General features: G+C 50.0%; 1 protein-coding gene across 5 annotated transcripts in view; it reads right to left on the bottom strand.

Moving 5' to 3' along the window:
* Window positions 1–17,112, bottom strand: part of uba1 (ubiquitin-like modifier activating enzyme 1) — a 109,348-nt gene that overhangs the window by 39,381 nt on the left and 52,855 nt on the right. For all 5 annotated transcript variants that reach the window (XM_071349408.1, XM_071349407.1, XM_071349410.1 and 2 more), the window contains 5 exons: window positions 10,947–11,011; window positions 7,493–7,688; window positions 6,646–6,720; window positions 5,848–6,037; window positions 3,743–3,831 (listed from right to left, as the gene is read on the bottom strand). In XM_071349408.1, the coding sequence (XP_071205509.1) occupies window positions 3,743–3,831; window positions 5,848–6,037; window positions 6,646–6,720; window positions 7,493–7,688; window positions 10,947–11,011 (615 nt within the window). The remainder of the gene's footprint in view (window positions 1–3,742; window positions 3,832–5,847; window positions 6,038–6,645; window positions 6,721–7,492; window positions 7,689–10,946; window positions 11,012–17,112) is intronic.

Below are 17,112 nucleotides of genomic sequence, written 5' to 3' on the forward strand. Positions count from 1 at the left end.
AGAGAGGGGTAGAATAAAGAGAGAGAGGGGGTAGAGTAAAGAGAGAGAGGGGGTAGAGTAAAGAGAGAGAGGGTAGAATAAAGAGAGAGAGGGGGTAGAGTAAAGAGAGAGAGGGGGTAGAGTAAAGAGAGAGAGGGGGTAGAGTAAAGAGAGAGAGGGGGTAGAGTAAAGAGAGAGAGGGGGTAGAGTAAAGAGAGAGAGGGGGTAGAGTAAAGAGAGAGAGGGGGTAGAGTAAAGAGAGAGAGGGGGTAGAGTAAAGAGAGAGAGGGGGTAGAGTAAAGAGAGAGAGGGGGTAGAGTAAAGAGAGAGAGGGGGTAGAGTAAAGAGAGAGAGGGTAGAGTAAAGAGAGAGAGGGGGTAGAGTAAAGAGAGAGAGGGGGTAGAGTAAAGAGAGAGAGGGGGTAGAGTAAAGAGAGAGAGGGGGTAGAGTAAAGAGAGAGAGGGGGTAGAGTAAAGAGAGAGAGGGGTAGAGTAAAGAGAGAGAGGGGGTAGAGTAAAGAGAGAGAGGGGTAGAATAAAGAGAGAGAGGGGGTAGAGTAAAGAGAGAGAGGGGTAGAATAAAGAGAGAGAGGGGGTAGAGTAAAGAGAGAGAGGGGGTAGAGTAAAGAGAGAAGAGGGTAGAGTAAAGAGAGAGAGGGGTAGAGTAAAGAGAGAGAGGGTAGAATAAAGAGAGAGAGGGGGTAGAATAAGAGAGAGAGGGGGTAGAATAAAGAGAGAGAGGGGGTAGAGTAAAGAGAGAGAGGGGGTAGAGTAAAGAGAGAGAGGGGGTAGAGTAAAGAGAGAGAGGGGGTAGAGTAAAGAGAGAGAGGGGGTAGAGTAAAGAGAGAGAGGGGGTAGAGTAAAGAGAGAGAGGGGGTAGAGTAAAGAGAGAGAGGGGGTAGAGTAAAGAGAGAGAGGGGGTAGAGTAAAGAGAGAGAGGGGGTAGAGTAAAGAGAGAGAGGGGGTAGAGTAAAGAGAGAGAGGGGGTAGAGTAAAGAGAGAGAGGGGGTAGAGTAAAGAGAGAGAGGGGGTAGAGTAAAGAGAGAGAGGGGGTAGAGTAAAGAGAGAGAGGGGGTAGAGTAAAGAGAGAGAGGGGTAGAATAAAGAGAGAGAGGGGTAGAGTAAAGAGAGAGAGGGGGTAGAGTAAAGAGAGAGAGGGGGTAGAGTAAAGAGAGAGAGGGGGTAGAGTAAAGAGAGAGAGGGGGTAGAGTAAAGAGAGAGAGGGGGTAGAGTAAAGAGAGAGAGGGGGTAGAGTAAAGAGAGAGAGGGGGTAGAGTAAAGAGAGAGAGGGGTAGAATAAAGAGAGAGAGGGGGTAGAATAAAGAGAGAGAGGGGGTAGAATAAAGAGAGAGAGGGGGTAGAATAAAGAGAGAGAGGGGGTAGAGTAAAGAGAGAGAGGGGGTAGAGTAAAGAGAGAGAGGGGGTAGAGTAAAGAGAGAGAGGGGTAGAGTAAAGAGAGAGAGGGGGTAGAGTAAAGAGAGAGAGGGGGTAGAGTAAAGAGAGAGAGGGGGTAGAGTAAAGAGAGAGAGGGGGTAGAGTAAAGAGAGAGAGGGGGTAGAGTAAAGAGAGAGAGAGGGTAGAGTAAAGAGAGAGAGAGAGGGTAGAGTAAAGAGAGAGAGAGAGGGGTAGAGTAAAGAGAGAGAGAGGGGGTAGAGTAAAGAGAGAGAGAGGGGGTAGAGTAAAGAGAGAGAGAGGGGGTAGAGTAAAGAGAGAGAGGGGGTAGAGTAAAGAGAGAGAGAGGGGGTAGAGTAAAGAGAGAGAGAGGGGGTAGAGTAAAGAGAGAGAGAGGGGGTAGAGTAAAGAGAGAGAGAGGGGGTAGAGTAAAGAGAGAGAGAGGGGGTAGAGTAAAGAGAGAGAGAGGGGGTAGAGTAAAGAGAGAGAGAGGGGGTAGAGTAAAGAGAGAGAGAGGGGTAGAGTAAAGAGAGAGAGAGGGGGTAGAGTAAAGAGAGAGAGAGGGGGTAGAGTAAAGAGAGAGAGGGGGTAGAGTAAAGAGAGAGAGGGGGTAGAGTAAAGAGAGAGAGGGGGTAGAGTAAAGAGAGAGAGGGGGTAGAGTAAAGAGAGAGAGGGGGTAGAGTAAAGAGAGAGAGGGGGTAGAGTAAAGAGAGAGAGGGGGTAGAGTAAAGAGAGAGAGGGGGTAGAGTAAAGAGAGAGAGGGGGTAGAGTAAAGAGAGAGAGGGGGTAGAGTAAAGAGAGAGAGGGGGTAGAGTAAAGAGAGAGAGGGGGTAGAGTAAAGAGAGAGAGGGGGTAGAGTAAAGAGAGAGAGGGGGTAGAGTAAAGAGAGAGAGGGGGTAGAGTAAAGAGAGAGAGGGGGTAGAGTAAAGAGAGAGAGGGGGTAGAGTAAAGAGAGAGAGGGGGTAGAGTAAAGAGAGAGAGGGGGTAGAGTAAAGAGAGAGAGGGGGTAGAGTAAAGAGAGAGAGGGGGTAGAGTAAAGAGAGAGAGGGGGTAGAGTAAAGAGAGAGAGGGGGTAGAGTAAAGAGAGAGAGGGGGTAGAGTAAAGAGAGAGAGGGGGTAGAGTAAAGAGAGAGAGGGGGTAGAGTAAAGAGAGAGAGGGGGTAGAGTAAAGAGAGAGAGGGGGTAGAGTAAAGAGAGAGAGGGGGTAGAGTAAAGAGAGAGAGGGGGTAGAGTAAAGAGAGAGAGGGGGTAGAGTAAAGAGAGAGAGGGGGTAGAGTAAAGAGAGAGAGGGGGTAGAGTAAAGAGAGAGAGGGGGTAGAGTAAAGAGAGAGAGGGGGTAGAGTAAAGAGAGAGAGGGGGTAGAGTAAAGAGAGAGAGGGGGTAGAGTAAAGAGAGAGAGGGGGTAGAGTAAAGAGAGAGAGGGGGTAGAGTAAAGAGAGAGAGGGGGTAGAGTAAAGAGAGAGAGGGGGTAGAGTAAAGAGAGAGAGGGGTAGAATAAAGAGAGAGAGGGGTAGAGTAAAGAGAGAGAGGGGTAGAATAAAGAGAGAGAGGGGTAGAATAAAGAGAGAGAGGGGTAGAGTAAAGAGAGAGAGGGGTAGAGTAAAGAGAGAGAGGGGTAGAATAAAGAGAGAGAGGGGTAGAGTAAAGAGAGAGAGGGGTAGAGTAAAGAGAGAGAGGGGTAGAGTAAAGAGAGAGAGGGGTAGAGTAAAGAGAGAGAGGGGGTAGAGTAAAGAGAGAGAGGGGGTAGAGTAAAGAGAGAGAGGGGGTAGAGTAAAGAGAGAGAGGGGTTAGAGTAAAGAGAGAGAGGGGGTAGAGTAAAGAGAGAGAGGGGGTAGAGTAAAGAGAGAGAGGGGGTAGAGTAAAGAGAGAGAGGGTAGAGTAAAGAGAGAGAGGGGGTAGAGTAAAGAGAGAGAGGGGGTAGAGTAAAGAGAGAGAGGGGGTAGAGTAAAGAGAGAGAGGGGGTAGAGTAAAGAGAGAGAGGGGGTAGAGTAAAGAGAGAGAGGGGGTAGAGTAAAGAGAGAGAGGGGGTAGAGTAAAGAGAGAGAGGGGGTAGAGTAAAGAGAGAGAGGGGGTAGAGTAAAGAGAGAGAGGGGGTAGAGTAAAGAGAGAGAGGGGGTAGAGTAAAGAGAGAGAGGGGTAGAGTAAAGAGAGAGAGGGGGTAGAGTAAAGAGAGAGAGGGGGTAGAGTAAAGAGAGAGAGGGGTAGAGTAAAGAGAGAGAGGGGGTAGAGTAAAGAGAGAGAGGGGTAGAGTAAAGAGAGAGAGGGGGTAGAGTAAAGAGAGAGAGGGGGTAGAGTAAAGAGAGAGAGGGGGTAGAGTAAAGAGAGAGAGGGGGTAGAGTAAAGAGAGAGAGGGTAGAGGGAGAGTTCTATACCTTCTCAAAGTCTATGGCAGTGAGTTTAAAATGAGAAGAAGCTTCAGGTCCAGGCAGCAGAGTCTTCAGTTCCTCCAGCCTGTTGTCATCTACGCAGACACACCCCCCCCCAGACACACACACACACCAGAGAGAGACACACACATCCGAAGGTTAGTCCGACAGTGTCCATTGGTTGACAGACAGGGAGGCAGGGAAACAGGCCAATGAGACAGGGGCATGTTGTAAAATCATCTCACGTGGCCGGTGGCGAGAGGTGGGACCTGTCTTGATAGTTTTTTCTGATGAAACACAAACAGTCTGATCATAACTGGGATTCTTCCCTCTCAGTTGTCATTTAATACAACACTACACAAGTCCTGAACAAACATGGCTTCTTCCATCCAGTCTGTGGAAGGCTTTCATTCTGTGGCAAATGCATAAATAACAGAGGCTTTCTTAGTTCTACACGCTCCTGCAGACTTCTGTGATGGATGGCTTAGTTCTACACGCTCCTGCAGACTGCTGCGATGGCTGGCTTAGTTCTACACGCTCCTGCAGACTGCTGTGATGCCTGGCTTAGTTCTACACGCTCCTGCAGACTGCTGCGATGGCTGGCTTAGTTCTACACGCTCCTGCAGACTTCTGTGATGGCTGGCTTAGTTCTACACGCTCCTGCAGACTGCTGCGATGGATGGCTTAGTTCTACACGCTCCTGCAGACTGCTGTGATGGCTGGCTTAGTTCCACACGCTCCTGCAGACTGCTGTGATGGCTGGCTTAGTTCTACACGCTCCTGCAGACTGCTGCGATGGCTTTCTTAGTTCTACACGCTCCTGCAGACTGCTGCGATGGCTTTCTTAGTTCTACACGCTCCTGCAGACTGCTGCGATGGCTTTCTTAGTTCTACACGCTCCTGCAGACTGCTGCGATGGCTTTCTTAGTTCTACACGCTCCTGCAGACTGCTGTGATGGCTGGCTTAGTTCTACACGCTCCTGCAGACTGCTGCGATGGCTGGCTTAGTTCCACACGCTCCTGCAGACTGCTGCGATTGCTGGCTTAGTTCCACACGCTCCTGCAGACTGCTGCGATGGCTGGCTTAGTTCCACACGCTCCTGCAGACTGCTGCGATGGCTTTCTTAGTTCTACACGCTCCTGCAGACTGCTGTGATGGCTGGCTTAGTTCTACACGCTCCTGCAGACTGCTGCGATGGCTGGCTTAGTTCTACACGCTCCTGCAGACTGCTGTGATGGCTGGCTTAGTTCCACACGCTCCTGCAGACTGCTGTGATGGCTGGCTTAGTTCTACACGCTCCTGCAGACTGCTGCAATGGCTTTCTTAGTTCTACACGCTCCTGCAGACTGCTGCGATGGCTTTCTTAGTTCTACACGCTCCTGCAGACTGCTGCGATGGCTTTCTTAGTTCTACACGCTCCTGCAGACTGCTGCGATGGCTTTCTTAGTTCTACACGCTCCTGCAGACTGCTGTGATGGCTGGCTTAGTTCTACACGCTCCTGCAGACTGCTGCGATGGCTGGCTTAGTTCCACACGCTCCTGCAGACTGCTGCGATGGCTTTCTTAGTTCTACACGCTCCTGCAGACTGCTGTGATGGCTGGCTTAGTTCTACACGCTCCTGCAGACTGCTGCGATGGCTGGCTTAGTTCTACACGCTCCTGCAGACTGCTGTGATGGCTGGCTTAGTTATACACGCTCCTGCAGACTGCTGTGACGGCTGGCTTAGTTCTACACGCTCCTGCAGACTGCTGCGATGGCTGGCTTAGTTCTACACGCTCCTGCAGACTGCTGCGATGCCTGGCTTAGTTCTACACGCTCCTGCAGACTGCTGCGATGCCTGGCTTAGTTCTACACGCTCATGCAGACTGCTGTGATGGCTGGCTTAGTTCTACACGCTCATGCAGACTCTGCTGCGATGGTTCATACTCATTGGCTTCCGACGTCACTACAGGGAATGATCACCTTAAATGCAACTAGAAGTGTTGACTATAAACATCACTAGACATATAGATGGCCTATATAGATGGCCTAAATAAATGGCCTAAATAAATGGCCTAAATAAATGGCCTAAATAAATGGCCTATACAGATGTAAAAGCCCTCTCCTCACCGACGTTGACATTGGCGCTCTGCAGCTCCTGGTCGGAGACGTGGATCTTGACCCCTGACCTGGGGACGAAGGTGGGCACCGATAGGCTGTCCAGGATCTTAGCCACGCCGACACGGTCGGTAGAGCCCTGCATGCCGTACGACTGGGCAAACAAGTTGGCTCCTGACATCACATAGTCCATATGGAGGTCCTAGAGAGAGAGACTGTTAGAGGATGTATGAGGGAGAGAACAGGGGGGAGAAGGGGCTAGGGTAGAGGGGTAAGGTAATAGATAGGGAGGACAGGGGGGAGAAGGGGCTAGGGTAGAGGGGTAAGGTAATAGATAGGGAGGACAGGGGGGAGAAGGGGCTAGGGTAGAGGGGTAAGGTAATAGATAGGGAGGACAGGGGGGAGAAGGGGCTAGGGTAGAGGGGTAAGGTAATAGATAGGGAGGACAGGGGGGAGAAGGGGCTAGGGTAGAGGGGTAAGGTAATAGATAGGGAGGACAGGGGGGAGAAGGGGCTAGGGTAGAGGGGTAAGATAGGGAGGACAGGGGGGAGAAGGGGCTAGGGTAGAGGGGTAAGGTAATAGATAGGGAGGACAGGGGGGAGAAGGGGCTAGGGTAGAGGGGTAAGGTAATAGATAGGGAGGACAGGGGGGAGAAGGGGCTAGGGTAGAGGGGTAAGATAGGGAGGACAGGGGGGAGAAGGGGCTAGGGTAGAGGGGTAAGGTAATAGATAGGGAGGACAGGGGGGAGAAGGGGCTAGGGTAGAGGGGTAAGGTAATAGATAGGGAGGACAGGGGGGAGAAAGGACTCACGTTGCTGGTGCTAAACTCCAGAGGGTGAGGACATCTCTTTGGACCGGACCAGAAGGGGGCGCCAGAGCTGGTCAGCTGAGAAAGGAGAGAGAGAGAAAGTGGAGGAGAGAGAGAGAAAGTGGAGGAGAGAGAGAGAAAGTGGAGGAGAGAGAGAGAAAGTGGAGGAGAGAGAGAGAAAGTGGAGGAGTGAGAGAAAGTGGAGGAGTGAGAGAAAGTGGAGGAGAGAGAGAAAGTGGAGGAGAGAGAGAAAGTGGAGGAGAGAGAAGGAGAGAGCTGATATTAGTCATGTTAACTGTATGACTGCACCACCAGTTTGTGTATAAACAATGAGAGCTCAAAACATTAAGAACACCTTCCCTAACATTGTGTTTTTGCCCTCAGAACAGCGTAAATTCATCGCTGTTCTTCCCACAGTTGTGTCAAGTTGGCTGGATGCCCTTTGGGTGGTGAACCATTCTTGATACACATCGGGAAACTGTTGAGCGTGAAAAACCCAGCAGCGTTGCAGTTCTTGACACACTCAAACTGGTGCTCCTGGCACCTACTACCATACCCCTGTTCAAAGGCACTTTAGTCTTTTGTCTTGCCCATTCACCCTCTGAACGACACACATACAATCCATGTCTCAATTGTCTCAAGGCTTAAAAATCCTTCTTTAACCCGTCTCCTCCTCTTCATCTACACTGATTGAAGAGAATTTAACAGGTGACATCAATAAGGGATCATATCTTTCACCTGGATTCACCTGGTCAGTCTATGTCATGGAAGGAGGTGTTCCTAATGTTCTGTGTACTCAGTGTGTGTGTGTGTGTGTGTGTGTGTGTGTGTAACAGTTGGTTCTATGCACCTGTTCTGGGGGGAAGTTGTGCAGTAGTTGATGGATGTTGTTGCTGTACTGGCACTGCCAGTGGTGGCGAGACCAGGTGACACAGTCGGCCCAGCTGCGAGGGCAGTCGATCACCAAACTCTTATAGACGGCCTCCAACACCTCTAGAGGCTGGGCTCCAGGCAGCTTCAGGGTTCTCTCCAGGAACTTAGCATCACTAGGGTAGGAAACATCACCACAGCTCATATTAAACTGGTCTAGACGGCCTCCAACACCTCTAGAGGCTGGGCTCCAGGCAGCTTCAGGGTTCTCTCCAGGAACTTAGCATCACTAGGGTAGGAAACATCAACTTAGAACAGCACCAACTGCAGTGGCTTGCGAAAGTATTCACCCCTTGGCATTTTTATCTATTTTGTTGCCTTACAACCTGGAATGAAAATATATTTGGGGGGGAGTTTGTATCATTTGATTTACACAACATGCCTACCACTTTGATGCAAAATAGTTTTTATTTTGAAACAAACAAGAAATAAGACAAAAAAACATTACTTGATTGTGCATAACTATTCACCCCCCCAAAGTCAATACTTTGTAGAGCCACATTTTGCAGCAATTACAGCTGCAAGTCTCTTGGGGTATGTCTCTATAAGCTTGGCACATCTAGCAAGACATTTAAATGTTTCCCCTTAAACCACTCGAGTGTTGCTTTAGCAGTATGTTTAGGGTCATTGTCCTGCTGGAAGGTGAACCTCCGTCCCAGTCTCAAATCCCTGGAAGACAAACAAGTTTTCTGCAAGAATTTCCCTGTATTTAGCGCCATCCATCATTCCTTCAATTCTGACCAGTTTCCCAGTCCCTGCAGATGAAAAACATGCTACCACCACCATGCTTCACTGTGGGGATGATGTTCTCGGGGTGATGAGAGATGTTGGATTTGTGCCAGACAGTGTTTTCCTTGACGGCCCTGACCAGAGTACCTTCTTTCATATGTTTGGGGAGTCTCTGTGGTGGTTATTTTCTTTACTATCAAATGAGATACATGTATCACACCAGTGAGAGTTATACTTCATCTTTAATCACTTATTAGTAAGGGAGCAAGTCAATACAACTTATACATATATAAAGTGAATCGATTGAGTGCTCTACGATAATGACGGCTAGTCGACGAATCACGATCAGATGATTCGTTGAGAGCCCCGCCAAGATACACCCCTTTCAACCTACATGGCGAACAACAGATATATAGAATGGGTCACAAGGTTAAGATTTGTATGAAAGATACTTATAATTCACAGCAGACAGTATCTGCTGTGTCAACAGTTCTTTCATTGTACAGACCAGGGTTTGGCCCTGGGGTCATCTCTCATTGCGTAGAGACCAGGGTCTGGCCCCGGGGTCATCTCTCATTGCGTACAGACCAGGGTCTGGCCCCGGGGTCATCTCTCATTGCGTACAGACCAGGGTCTGGCCCTGGGGTCATCTCTCATTGCGTAGAGACCAGGGTTTGGCCCTGGGGTCATCTCTCATTGCGTACAGACCAGGGTCTGGCCCTGGGGTCATCTCTCATTGCGTAGAGACCAGGGTTTGGCCCTGGGGTCATCTCTCATTGCGTAGAGACCAGGGTTTGGCCCTGGGGTCATCTCTCATTGCGTACAGACCAGGGTCTGGCCCTGGGGTCATCTCTCATTGCGTAGAGACCAGGGTTTGGCCCTGGGGTCATCTCTCATTGCGTACAGACCAGGGTCTGGCCCTGGGGTCATCTCTCATTGCGTACAGACCAGGGTCTGGCCCCGGGGTCATCTCTCATTGCGTACAGACCAGGGTCTGGCCCTGGGGTCATCTCTCATTGCGTACAGACCAGGGTCTGGCCCTGGGGTCATCTCTCATTGCGTACAGACCAGGGTCTGGCCCCGGGGTCATCTCTCATTGCGTACAGACCAGGGTCTGGCCCCGGGGTCATCCCTCATTGCGTACAGACCAGGGTCTGGCCCCGGGGTCATCTCTCATTGCGTACAGACCAGGGTCTGGCCCCGGGGTCATCTCTCATTGCGTACAGACCAGGGTCTGGCCCCGGGGTCATCTCTCATTGCGTACAGACCAGGGTCTGGCCCCGGGGTCATCTCTCATTGCGTACAGACCAGGGTCTGGCCCCGGGGTCATCTCTCATTGCGTACAGACCAGGGTCTGGCCCCGGGGTCATCTCTCATTGCGTACAGACCAGGGTCTGGCCCCGGGGTCATCTCTCATTGCGTACAGACCAGGGTCTGGCCCCGGGGTCATCTCTCATTGCGTACAGACCAGGGTCTGGCCCCGGGGTCATCTCTCATTGCGTACAGACCAGGGTCTGGCCCCGGGGTCATCTCTCATTGCGTACAGACCAGGGTCTGGCCCCGGGGTCATCTCTCATTGCGTACAGACCAGGGTCTGGCCCCGGGGTCATCTCTCATTGCGTACAGACCAGGGTCTGGCCCCGGGGTCATCTCTCATTGCGTACAGACCAGGGTCTGGCCCCGGGGTCATCTCTCATTGCGTACAGACCAGGGTCTGGCCCCGGGGTCATCTCTCATTGCGTAGAGATGTGATGCAATAACAGCATTAAAACATAATCTTGTAAATTTCCACCACATCTCCCACATTTCTTTCTTTAAGCAATGGCTTTTTTTCCTGGCCATTCTTCCGTAAAGCCCAATTCTGTGGAGTATACGGCTTAAAATGGTCCTATGGACAGATACTCCAAACTCCACTGTGGAGCTTTGCAGCTCCTTCAGGGTTATCTTTGGTCTCTTCGTTGCCTCTGATTAATGCCATCCTTGCCTGGTCTGTGAGTTTTGGTAGGCGGCTCTCTCTTGGCAGGTTTGTTGTGGTGCCATATTCTTTCCATTTTTTAATAATGGATTTAAATGGTGCTCTGTGGGATGTTCAAAGTTTTGGATATTTTTTTAGTCCATCCCTGATCTGTACTTCTCCACAACTTTGTCCCTGACCTGTTTGGAGAGCTCCTTGGTCTTCATGGTGCCGCTTGCTTGGTGGTGAAACAGACTCTGGGGCCTTTCAGAACAGGTGTATATATATACACTGAGATCATGTGACAGATCACGTGACACTTAAATAAGTCCACCTTTGTGCAAAGTAACTAATTATGTGACTTCTGAAGGTAATTGGTTGCACCAGATCATATTTAGGCGTTTCATAGCAAAGGGGGTGAATACATATGCACGCACCACTTTCCAATTTAAAAAAGAAAAATATAAAAAATATATATATATCATTTTTTGAAACAATTTTTTTTTCTTCATTTCACTTCACCAATTTGGACTATTTTGTGTTTGTCCATGACATGAAATCCACATAAAAATCCATTTAAATTAAAGGTTGTAATGCAACAAAATAGGAACAACGCCAAGGGGGATGAATAAGGCGCTGTAAGAGCCTTCAGACAGAAAAAGCCTTTCAAAGGCCAGGGCTGTACACTTACGTGAGGTACTGCATAGCATTCTCTGATGGCTGTTTGAACAGACCCTCAAACTCATCACGGGCCCACTGGAGAGGAAGGAGACACGAGAGTTACCACACACTGCATATAGAGGACGTCAGTCGACAGGTGTGTGTGTTACCTGCAGAGTGTGTGTGTGTGTTACCTGCAGAGTGTGTGTGTGTGTGTGTGTTACCTGCAGAGTGTGTGTGTGTGTGTGTGTTACCTGCAGAGTGTGTGTGTGTGTGTGTGTTACCTGCAGAGTGTGTGTGTGTGTGTGTGTTACCTGCAGAGTGTGTGTGTGTGTGTGTGTTACCTGCAGAGTGTGTGTGTGTGTGTGTGTTACCTGCAGAGTGTGTGTGTGTGTGTGTGTTACCTGCAGAGTGTGTGTGTGTGTGTGTGTTACCTGCAGAGTGTGTGTGTGTGTGTGTGTTACCTGCAGAGTGTGTGTGTGTGTGTGTGTTACCTGCAGAGTGTGTGTGTGTGTGTGTGTTACCTGCAGAGTGTGTGTGTGTGTGTGTGTTACCTGCAGAGTGTGTGTGTGTGTGTGTGTTACCTGCAGAGTGTGTGTGTGTGTGTGTGTTACCTGCAGAGTGTGTGTGTGTGTGTTACCTGCAGAGTGTGTGTGTGTGTGTGTTACCTGCAGAGTGTGTGTGTGTGTGTGTGTTACCTGCAGAGTGTGTGTGTGTGTTACCTGCAGAGTGTGTGTGTGTGTGTGTGTTACCTGCAGAGTGTGTGTGTGTGTGTGTGTTACCTGCAGAGTGTGTGTGTGTGTTACCTGCAGAGTGTGTGTGTGTGTTACCTGCAGAGTGTGTGTGTGTGTGTGTGTTACCTGCAGAGTGTGTGTGTGTGTGTGTGTTACCTGCAGAGTGTGTGTGTGTGTGTGTGTTACCTGCAGAGTGTGTGTGTGTGTGTTACCTGCAGAGTGTGTGTGTGTGTGTGTGTTACCTGCAGAGTGTGTGTGTGTGTGTGTGTGTGTGTTACATGCAGAGTGTGTGTGTGTGTGTGTGTGTGTGTTACCTGCAGAGTGTGTGTGTGTGTGTGTGTTACCTGCAGAGTGTGTGTGTGTGTGTGTGTTACCTGCAGAGTGTGTGTGTGTGTGTGTGTGTGTTACCTGCAGAGTGTGTGTGTGTGTGTGTGTGTTACCTGCAGAGTGTGTGTGTGTTACCTGCAGAGTGTGTGTGTGTTACCTGCAGTGTGTGTGTGTTACCTGCAGAGTGTGTGTGTGTGTGTTACCTGCAGTGTGTGTGTGTTACCTGCAGAGTGTGTGTGTGTGTGTGTGTTACCTGCAGAGTGTGTGTGTGTGTGTGTGTTACCTGCAGAGTGTGTGTGTGTGTGTGTGTTACCTGCAGAGTGTGTGTGTGTGTGTGTGTTACCTGCAGAGTGTGTGTGTGTGTGTGTGTTACCTGCAGAGTGTGTGTGTGTGTGTGTTACCTGCAGAGTGTGTGTGTGTGTGTGTTACCTGCAGAGTGTGTGTGTGTGTGTGTGTGTGTGTTACCTGCAGAGTGTGTGTGTGTGTGTGTGTTACCTGCAGAGTGTGTGTGTGTGTGTGTGTGTTACCTGCAGAGTGTGTGTGTGTTACCTGCAGAGTGTGTGTGTGTTACCTGCAGAGTGTGTGTGTGTTACCTGCAGTGTGTGTGTGTTACCTGCAGAGTGTGTGTGTGTGTGTTACCTGCAGTGTGTGTGTGTTACCTGCAGAGTGTGTGTGTGTTACCTGCAGAGTGTGTGTGTGTGTGTTACCTGCAGAGTGTGTGTGTGTGTGTGTTACCTGCAGAGTGTGTGTGTGTGTGTGTGTTACCTGCAGAGTGTGTGTGTGTGTGTGTGTTACCTGCAGAGTGTGTGTGTGTGTGTGTGTTACCTGCAGAGTGTGTGTGTGTGTGTGTGTTACCTGCAGAGTGTGTGTGTGTGTGTGTGTTACCTGCAGAGTGTGTGTGTGTGTGTGTTACCTGCAGAGTGTGTGTGTGTGTGTGTTACCTGCAGAGTGTGTGTGTGTGTGTGTGTTACCTGCAGAGTGTGTGTGTGTGTGTGTGTTACCTGCAGAGTGTGTGTGTGTGTGTGTGTGTTACCTGCAGAGTGTGTGTGTGTTACCTGCAGAGTGTGTGTGTGTTACCTGCAGTGTGTGTGTGTTACCTGCAGAGTGTGTGTGTGTGTGTTACCTGCAGTGTGTGTGTGTTACCTGCAGAGTGTGTGTGTGTTACCTGCAGAGTGTGTGTGTGTGTGTGTTACCTGCAGAGTGTGTGTGTGTGTGTTACCTGCAGAGTGTGTGTGTGTGTGTTACCTGCAGAGTGTGTGTGTGTGTGTTACCTGCAGAGTGTGTGTGTGTGTGTTACCTGCAGAGTGTGTGTGTGTGTGTTACCTGCAGAGTGTGTGTGTGTGTGTGTTACCTGCAGAGTGTGTGTGTGTGTGTGTGTGTGTTACCTGCAGAGTGTGTGTGTGTGTGTGTGTGTTACCTGCAGAGTGTGTGTGTGTTACCTGCAGAGTGTGTGTGTGTTACCTGCAGTGTGTGTGTGTTACCTGCAGAGTGTGTGTGTGTGTGTTACCTGCAGTGTGTGTGTGTTACCTGCAGAGTGTGTGTGTGTGTGTGTGTTACCTGCAGAGTGTGTGTGTGTGTGTGTGTTACCTGCAGAGTGTGTGTGTGTGTGTGTGTTACCTGCAGAGTGTGTGTGTGTGTGTGTGTTACCTGCAGAGTGTGTGTGTGTGTGTGTGTTACCTGCAGAGTGTGTGTGTGTGTGTGTTACCTGCAGAGTGTGTGTGTGTGTGTGTTACCTGCAGAGTGTGTGTGTGTGTGTGTGTGTGTGTTACCTGCAGAGTGTGTGTGTGTGTGTGTGTTACCTGCAGAGTGTGTGTGTGTGTGTGTGTGTTACCTGCAGAGTGTGTGTGTGTTACCTGCAGAGTGTGTGTGTGTTACCTGCAGAGTGTGTGTGTGTTACCTGCAGTGTGTGTGTGTTACCTGCAGAGTGTGTGTGTGTGTGTTACCTGCAGTGTGTGTGTGTTACCTGCAGAGTGTGTGTGTGTTACCTGCAGAGTGTGTGTGTGTGTGTTACCTGCAGAGTGTGTGTGTGTGTGTGTTACCTGCAGAGTGTGTGTGTGTGTGTGTGTTACCTGCAGAGTGTGTGTGTGTGTGTGTGTTACCTGCAGAGTGTGTGTGTGTGTGTGTGTTACCTGCAGAGTGTGTGTGTGTGTGTGTGTTACCTGCAGAGTGTGTGTGTGTGTGTGTGTTACCTGCAGAGTGTGTGTGTGTGTGTGTTACCTGCAGAGTGTGTGTGTGTGTGTGTTACCTGCAGAGTGTGTGTGTGTGTGTGTGTTACCTGCAGAGTGTGTGTGTGTGTGTGTGTTACCTGCAGAGTGTGTGTGTGTGTGTGTGTGTTACCTGCAGAGTGTGTGTGTGTTACCTGCAGAGTGTGTGTGTGTTACCTGCAGTGTGTGTGTGTTACCTGCAGAGTGTGTGTGTGTGTGTTACCTGCAGTGTGTGTGTGTTACCTGCAGAGTGTGTGTGTGTTACCTGCAGAGTGTGTGTGTGTGTGTGTTACCTGCAGAGTGTGTGTGTGTGTGTTACCTGCAGAGTGTGTGTGTGTGTGTTACCTGCAGAGTGTGTGTGTGTGTGTTACCTGCAGAGTGTGTGTGTGTGTGTTACCTGCAGAGTGTGTGTGTGTGTGTTACCTGCAGAGTGTGTGTGTGTGTGTGTTACCTGCAGAGTGTGTGTGTGTGTGTGTTACCTGCAGAGTGTGTGTGTGTGTGTTACCTGCAGAGTGTGTGTGTGTGTGTTACCTGCAGAGTGTGTGTGTGTGTGTTACCTGCAGAGTGTGTGTGTGTGTGTTACCTGCAGAGTGTGTGTGTGTGTGTTACCTGCAGAGTGTGTGTGTGTGTGTTACCTGCAGAGTGTGTGTGTGTGTGTTACCTGCAGAGTGTGTGTGTGTGTGTTACCTGCAGAGTGTGTGTGTGTGTGTTACCTGCAGAGTGTGTGTGTGTGTGTTACCTGCAGAGTGTGTGTGTGTGTGTTACCTGCAGAGTGTGTGTGTGTGTGTTACCTGCAGAGTGTGTGTGTGTGTGTTACCTGCAGAGTGTGTGTGTGTGTGTTACCTGCAGAGTGTGTGTGTGTGTGTTACCTGCAGAGTGTGTGTGTGTGTGTTACCTGCAGAGTGTGTGTGTGTGTGTTACCTGCAGAGTGTGTGTGTGTTACCTGCAGAGTGTGTGTGTGTGTGTGTGTGTGTTACCTGCAGAGTGTGTGTGTGTGTGTGTTACCTGCAGAGTGTGTGTGTGTGTGTGTGTGTTACCTGCAGAGTGTGTGTGTGTGTGTGTGTGTTACCTGCAGAGTGTGTGTGTGTGTGTGTGTGTTACCTGCAGAGTGTGTGTGTGTGTGTGTGTGTGTTACCTGCAGAGTGTGTGTGTGTGTGTGTGTGTTACCTGCAGAGTGTGTGTGTGTGTGTGTGTGTTACCTGCAGAGTGTGTGTGTGTGTGTGTGTGTTACCTGCAGAGTGTGTGTGTGTGTGTGTGTGTTACCTGCAGAGTGTGTGTGTGTGTGTGTGTGTGTTACCTGCAGAGTGTGTGTGTGTGTGTGTGTGTTACCTGCAGAGTGTGTGTGTGTGTGTGTTACCTGCAGAGTGTGTGTGTGTGTGTGTGTTACCTGCAGAGTGTGTGTGTGTGTGTGTGTTACCTGCAGAGTGTGTGTGTGTGTGTGTTACCTGCAGAGTGTGTGTGTGTGTGTGTTACCTGCAGAGTGTGTGTGTGTGTGTGTTACCTGCAGAGTGTGTGTGTGTGTGTGTTACCTGCAGAGTGTGTGTGTGTGTGTGTTACCTGCAGAGTGTGTGTGTGTGTGTGTTACCTGCAGAGTGTGTGTGTGTGTGTGTTACCTGCAGAGTGTGTGTGTGTGTGTGTTACCTGCAGAGTGTGTGTGTGTGTGTGTTACCTGCAGAGTGTGTGTGTGTGTTACCTGCAGAGTGTGTGTGTGTGTTACCTGCAGAGTGTGTGTGTGTGTTACCTGCAGAGTGTGTGTGTGTGTGTTACCTGCAGAGTGTGTGTGTGTGTGTTACCTGCAGAGTGTGTGTGTGTGTGTTACCTGCAGAGTGTGTGTGTGTGTGTTACCTGCAGAGTGTGTGTGTGTGTTACCTGCAGAGTGTGTGTGTGTGTTACCTGCAGAGTGTGTGTGTGTGTTACCTGCAGAGTGTGTGTGTGTGTTACCTGCAGAGTGTGTGTGTGTGTTACCTGCAGAGTGTGTGTGTGTGTTACCTGCAGTGTGTGTGTGTGTGTTACCTGCAGTGTGTGTGTGTGTTACCTGCAGTGTGTGTGTGTGTTACCTGCAGAGTGTGTGTGTGTTACCTGCAGTGTGTGTGTGTGTTACCTGCAGTGTGTGTGTGTGTGTTACCTGCAGTGTGTGTGTGTGTGTTACCTGCAGTGTGTGTGTGTGTGTGTTACCTGCAGTGTGTGTGTGTGTGTGTGTTACCTGCAGTGTGTGTGTGTGTGTGTGTGTTACCTGCAGTGTGTGTGTGTGTGTGTGTGTTACCTGCAGTGTGTGTGTGTGTGTGTGTTACCTGCAGTGTGTGTGTGTGTGTGTTACCTGCAGTGTGTGTGTGTGTGTGTTACCTGCAGAGCGTGTGTGTGTGTGTTACCTGCAGAGCGTGTGTGTGTGTGTTACCTGCAGAGTGTGTGTGTGTGTTACCTGCAGTGTGTGTGTGTGTGTGTTACCTGCAGTGTGTGTGTGTGTGTGTTACCTGCAGTGTGTGTGTGTGTGTTACCTGCAGTGTGTGTGTGTGTGTTACCTGCAGTGTGTGTGTGTGTGTTACCTGCAGTGTGTGTGTGTGTGTTACCTGCAGTGTGTGTGTGTGTGTTACCTGCAGTGTGTGTGTGTGTGTTACCTGCAGAGTGTGTGTGTGTGTTACCTGCAGAGTGTGTGTGTGTTACCTGCAGAGTGTGTGTGTGTTACCTGCAGAGTGTGTGTGTGTGTTACCTGCAGAGTGTGTGTGTGTGTTACCTGCAGAGTGTGTGTGTGTGTTACCTGCAGAGTGTGTGTGTGTGTTACCTGCAGAGTGTGTGTGTGTGTTACCTGCAGAGTGTGTGTGTGTGTTACCTGCAGAGTGTGTGTGTGTGTTACCTGCAGAGTGTGTGTGTGTGTTACCTGCAGAGTGTGTGTGTGTGTTACCTGCAGTGTGTGTGTGTGTTACCTGCAGAGTGT

Source organism: Salvelinus alpinus, chromosome 17, assembly GCF_045679555.1.
Source record: "Salvelinus alpinus chromosome 17, SLU_Salpinus.1, whole genome shotgun sequence".
Lineage (NCBI taxonomy): Eukaryota > Metazoa > Chordata > Actinopteri > Salmoniformes > Salmonidae > Salvelinus > Salvelinus alpinus.